Source organism: Bidens hawaiensis, unplaced genomic scaffold (genome assembly GCF_021521415.1).
Source record: "Bidens hawaiensis isolate Kalapana, Puna unplaced genomic scaffold, B.hawaiensis_p1.1 tig00001920_1, whole genome shotgun sequence".
Taxonomy (NCBI): domain Eukaryota; kingdom Viridiplantae; phylum Streptophyta; class Magnoliopsida; order Asterales; family Asteraceae; genus Bidens; species Bidens hawaiensis.
This window is the reverse complement of record NW_027491107.1, coordinates 3662643-3664423: the sequence shown is the minus strand read 5'-3', so window position 1 is coordinate 3664423 and position 1781 is coordinate 3662643. Positions and strand designations below refer to the sequence as shown.

The following is a 1781-nucleotide window of genomic DNA, read 5'->3' as shown; positions in this document are numbered from 1 at the left end:
GCTAAGTGTCATGCAAGGAACTAGATGCACACGTACAAGAGATGTCAGTTATTTTCTTAGTTGGTTACCGTCTTCTATGGTCATTTAAGTTTACTTTTCCTTGTTTGAACAAGTCACTTATGTTAGTGGGTGTGTGGGTAGTTATTAGCTACTTTCTAGGTAGTCAGTTAATTTGTTTTCCAATTTAATAAATCTCTGTACGTGTAGTTCATGATCACATGAAATATCAAGTTTTCAATTTCAGTTATTTCTTCTTCTACAATTAATTTTCATTAGTGTTCTGAACCATCAGTGGTATCAGAGCACGGGTTCGTGTTCTCCACCCTTCCTACAACTGATCTCAAAGAAACCGCACCATGGCTGAACCAACCAGTGCAGTTCAAACTCAACCAACTCCTATCCCTATTTTCAAGGGGGATGGGTATGAATACTGGTGTATAAGGATGAAAACAATCCTTCGATCGAGAGACTTATGGGACCTGATAGAGACTGGGGTAAACCTGGCAGATACCGATCAGAACCGGTTGAAGACGGTGGTTAAGAAAGATGCCCATGCCATGGCTATAATCCAGCAAGCTGTTAATGACCAGTTAATTTCTAGAATAGCTGGTGCATCCACTGCGAAAGAAACATGGGATATCCTGAAAATGGAATTCCAAGGAGAAGATCAAGTGAAGGCAGTCAAACTACAAGGGTTAAGAAAAGATTTCGAAAATTTGAGCAAGAAAGACGGTGAATTGGTTGGTGATTATTTTTCACGTGTAATGGCGATCGTAAGTTAGAAGAGATCTTATGGAGAAAATATCACTGACCAGATAATTGTGGAGAAAGTGCTTCGCAGTCTTTCTCCTCGGTTTGATGTCATTGCACCCTCAATCGAAGTGTCGATGGACCTTAGTAAACTTACACCCGTTAAATTTATGGGTGCCCTGCAATCTCAAGAGACGAGACTGAACAGTCGGATCAATGATAAAAATGAGAAGGTTGATGACAAAGCTCTCCAAGTAATGATGTCAAATACTAGAATATCGTCACCCCGAGGTCGGGGACGTGGAGCTGGCCGGGGTCGTGGTCCACATCGTGGAAATGGTCCTGCCAATATCCCTCAGTGCCATGTTTGTAAAAAATATGGCCATCTCAAACGGGATTGTTGGTACAATGAGGATGCACAGGCTCAGATTGTTGCAGAAGAAACACAAAAAGATGAAGCTAGAGTTGAAGCAAAAGTAGAAGAAAACCCAGAAGAACCTCGCCTACTTATGATGTTCACCGCTGATCAAGATGACCCAGCAAACAATCAGTGGTATTTGGATTCCGGTTGCTCAAATCACATGACCGGAATGAAGGAGTGCTTCACTTTTCTTGATGAAAATGTTAAGTTGAAGGTAAAATTGGGAGATAAGGAAAGGATTCAAGTTGAAGGGAAAGGTACAGTGAGGATAACCTTGGCAAATGGAAGTTATAGGCTCTTTGAGGATGTGTTTTATGCACCACTTCTAAGGTACAACCTTTTAAGTGTGGGTCAAATGATGCAGAAAGGGGATTCTCTCACCTTTGATCAAGATAAATGTGTTGTCAAACACAACCGTACCGATGCTGAGTTGATGGCTATCAAAGTGTCAAGCAACAACTTGTTTGTATTTGATGCAACAAAGGTGGAGTACTTGCAGGCCCTCATCACTTCTGTACAAGATGAAGAATCCAAGTTGTGACATATGAGGTATGGACATCTTAACTTCACTGGTCTAAAATATCTTTATGATAAGAGTATGGTATTTGGC

General features: G+C 41.0%; 1 protein-coding gene across 1 annotated transcript; it reads left to right on the top strand.

Annotated features, from left to right (window-relative positions):
• Positions 1-356: 356 nt before the first annotated feature.
• LOC143599174 (uncharacterized) lies at positions 357-1474 on the top strand. Its single transcript, XM_077077189.1, has 3 exons — positions 357-773; positions 816-1385; positions 1466-1474. The coding sequence occupies exons 1-3, from the start codon at positions 357-359 to the stop codon at positions 1472-1474; spliced, it is 996 nt and encodes a 331-aa protein (XP_076933304.1).
• Positions 1475-1781: the final 307 nt, after the last annotated feature.